Source organism: Nicotiana tabacum, chromosome 3 (genome assembly GCF_000715075.1).
Source record: "Nicotiana tabacum cultivar K326 chromosome 3, ASM71507v2, whole genome shotgun sequence".
NCBI lineage: Eukaryota > Viridiplantae > Streptophyta > Magnoliopsida > Solanales > Solanaceae > Nicotiana > Nicotiana tabacum.
The window spans coordinates 151,668,022-151,671,236 of NC_134082.1; the positions used below are offsets into that span (position 1 = coordinate 151,668,022).

Genomic DNA, 3,215 nt, shown 5'->3' on the forward strand with positions numbered 1-3,215 from the left:
CTTTTTTCAAGGCTTTTACGACTCCACTATTCACGAAGAGCTGTGGTTTGTTTGAGATACTTGGCTAATAAGGCGGGTGTTGATTTTACCTTCCCCCACCTTATTCATCTTTACCCCCCTAGGCTGTTTCGCAACGGTATTTTCACCTTAGTAGCGAGGGGTAAAAGGGTTTTGGTGAGCCCTGAAGATGACAAAAATAGTGGCTGGTATGCCCGATTTATTGCTGTGCCCACAGTGGGTTTGGTGGGTAAAGAAAATATTTCCTTTCCTGAAAAGTGGAACCTTGCACGTAAGTCTTATTCTTCTTTCGTACCTCTTTTCTTTAAATTTAACACCTTTTCTGATTTTATTTCCTTCTGCTTTTTTGTAGCAACCATGGGAGTTGTGGATCCCTTCCCCGATTTTCGTGGTTGGGTAGATAAGTTGTTGAAGACCGTGCCTATGGCTACTCCTTCTGAAGTTGGCATCATTACTTCTGATGCTTCTGCCTCCTAGTGACCAGTTTTTATAATTGTTTTTGTTTTTTCTTTTTGGAAGATGATGATCAAACCCTTAGTTTGTTTTAAGGGTTTTTTGGAAGGAAAAAGTCCCCAGTTCTCATAATGGGGCATTTGTATAAAACATTTTTGATGACTAAGTTTATAGTTAGTCTTTAGATTTTGAATATATTAAGAAGTTTTTATTACTTCTATTCGTTCTATTCTTGCCTCTTTATTTTTAAGAACTTAGTGAATAGATTGCATTTTTATCCTTTGAAAATGCTTTCATGATTATTCTCATGACTTAATAACATGAGTTTTATAAAAGAGGACCCTTTTATATTTCGACACTTAATGAAGAAGACGTCTCAATTTCATAATGGTGTTATAATATGATGAAAGAAATAGGAACACACATGTTTATTTTGAAACAACTTTGACAAGTTTTGAATAACACCTTACATGTATTTAAATTACATCTATAGCTTTCTCGTAACTGTTTTTCTTGTAACAGATTTTTACAAAAGAAGAACAATAGAAACATGGTTTTTCCTTATAACCCGTTTTGATACATGGTCTTTAGCCTAACTGTTTTGAGGGTACATTGGATCCCTTTAGCTTCAAAACATTAGGAAGGATTTGAGAAATGACTCCATTGTTCTCATGGGAAAGAACACTATGATGAGTGTTTTGATGGGAAAGAACACTATGATGAATGTCATGTCTTCATAGTTTTTATCTTGCACTTGCTTCTTCTAAGCTTAAATTTCCATAACTTCTTTCGTCTTCTTCATACACGTGCCTGTGCATACTATGTAGTCCCCCAAGTGTTTGAGTGTTGAAGTATAAGACCTCGAGCACTTGTTAATTTCTTTCACTTGGTCCTTTTCCTGAAAAGGAAAAACATACGGGACTCGGGGGTGCGATTATAGATGAAGACTGCTTAACCCGTTTGTATTTCTATCAGAATAATTGTAACCCTGGGTTAGGAATTTTAGTGTATTCCATTTTGCCTTACAGGTCGTGACTCATCATTTAGTACATGTTAGCGTTTTGCCTAGCATCTAAAATTGTTAGTAAAACCTTAATAATTCAAAAATAAGATTTAACATGGTGATACCTGACCGTGGGTATTTCCTTAGAAGTAATATCTCTTCAAATAAACAACATTCCAATGTGAAGGTAGGATTTTCCCATCCATTGTTTCCAATTCATATGCTCCTTTTCCTGCAATATCTCGAACTCTGTATGGTCCTTCCCATGTTGGACTTAGTTTTCCAGAATTGGCAGCCTTTGTAGATTGAAAAACTTTTTAAGCACGAAGTCCACAATTTTGAAAAATCTGAGGCGTGCTCTTCGGTTGTAATATCGTTCTATAACTTGTTTTTGTGCTGCCATTCATATTAGTACAGCTTCTCGTCTTCCCTCGAGTAAATCAAGATTGACCTGCATCTCTTCACTATTGGATTCTTCCATTGCTTGTTCAAACCATGTACTTGGTTCTCCTATCTGGACTGGAATTAAAGCCTCAGTACCATAAACCAATGAAAATGGTGTTTCTCCTGTGCTCGTTTTTGTAGTTGTATGATAAGCCCATAAAACCCCAAGTAATACCTCAGGCCAGTTACCTTTTGATTCTTGTAACCTATTCTTCAAATTATTGATAATGACCTTGTTTGTGGATTCCGCTTTCCCATTACCAGATGGTATGGTGTAGACGTTATCCTTTTGATTTGCCAACTTTGAAAAAATTATGTGATTTGGGCTCCTATGAATTGTGGACCATTACCACACACGATCTCTTTTGGTACTCCAAATCGGCATATTATGTTCCTCCAAATGAAGTCTTTAACTTCTTTCTCTCGTACCTGTTTAAATGCTCCTGCCTCCACCCATTTAGTGAAATAATCAGTATGTACGAGCAGAAACTTTACCTGTCCTTTAGCTTGTGGTAATGGACCTACGATATCCATTCCCCATTTCATGAATGGCCATGGTGCTATAACTGGATGCAATAACTCTGCTGGTCTATGCATGTTGCTACCGTACCTTTGGCATTTGTCACATTTGACCACAAAACTTTTTGCTTCCTCTTCCATTTTAGGCCAATAATAACCTGCCCTAATTAAGGTTCTTACCAGTGACCTTCATCCTGCATGATTTCCACAATGTCCCTCGTGTATTTCTCTCATTAAGTACTCTGTTTGAGAAGGTCCGAGACATCTTGCTAAGCGACCACCGAACATTTTACGGTAGAGATTCCTTTGTTTTAAATAGTACCGAGCGGCCTTTTTCTGAAGCGCATGTGCTTTCCTTTTGTCATCAGGTACGGTACCGTACTGCAAAAAAGCAACAATTTCGTTCCTCCAATCCAAGTTAAATTATTAAAATTTACCTCATTCTTATCAGGTTCAAGAACGGAATGAAATAAATGTATAACTGAAGCATTTGCATTGTTTGCCACGTCAGCTGCAGACACGAGATTGGCTAAAGCGTCTGCTTCAACATTTTCATCTCTTGGTATTTGCACAACCTTCCAGGTTTGAAATTGCTTTATCAATTCTCGTACCTTTTCTAAGTACTGTTGCATCCTTGCCTCCCTATCTGTGTAAGTCCCCAGCATTTGATTAACTATAAGTTGTGAATCACTTTTGACTATAATCTGACTTATGCCAAGCTCCCGTGCCAATTCTAAACCTGCAATCATAGCTTCATATTCCGCCTCGTTGTTAGTTA

General features: G+C 37.5%; 1 protein-coding gene across 1 annotated transcript; it reads right to left on the reverse strand.

The window, feature by feature from the left end:
* Nucleotides 1-1,617: 1,617 nt before the first annotated feature.
* LOC142177552 (uncharacterized) lies at nucleotides 1,618-2,578 on the reverse strand. The gene is made up of 3 exons (XM_075246645.1): nucleotides 2,414-2,578; nucleotides 1,890-2,219; nucleotides 1,618-1,770 (listed from the first exon to the last, which is right to left on the reverse strand). The coding sequence occupies exons 1-3, from the start codon at nucleotides 2,576-2,578 to the stop codon at nucleotides 1,618-1,620; spliced, it is 648 nt and encodes a 215-aa protein (XP_075102746.1).
* Between the last annotated feature and the right edge of the window lie 637 nt (nucleotides 2,579-3,215).

Excerpts from the sequence above, each read along its gene's own strand:
- LOC142177552 (XM_075246645.1), bottom strand. The coding sequence starts at position 2,578 with ATGGAAGAGGAAGCAAAAAGTTTTGTGGTCAAATGTGACAAATGCCAA. Across the intron at positions 2,220-2,413 it reads TACCACAAGCTAAAGGACAG|TTGGCAAATCAAAAGGATAA; the intron begins GTAAAGTTTCTG and ends ATTTTTTCAAAG. Across the intron at positions 1,771-1,889 it reads TCGAGGGAAGACGAGAAGCT|GCTGCCAATTCTGGAAAACT; the intron begins GTACTAATATGA and ends CAATCTACAAAG.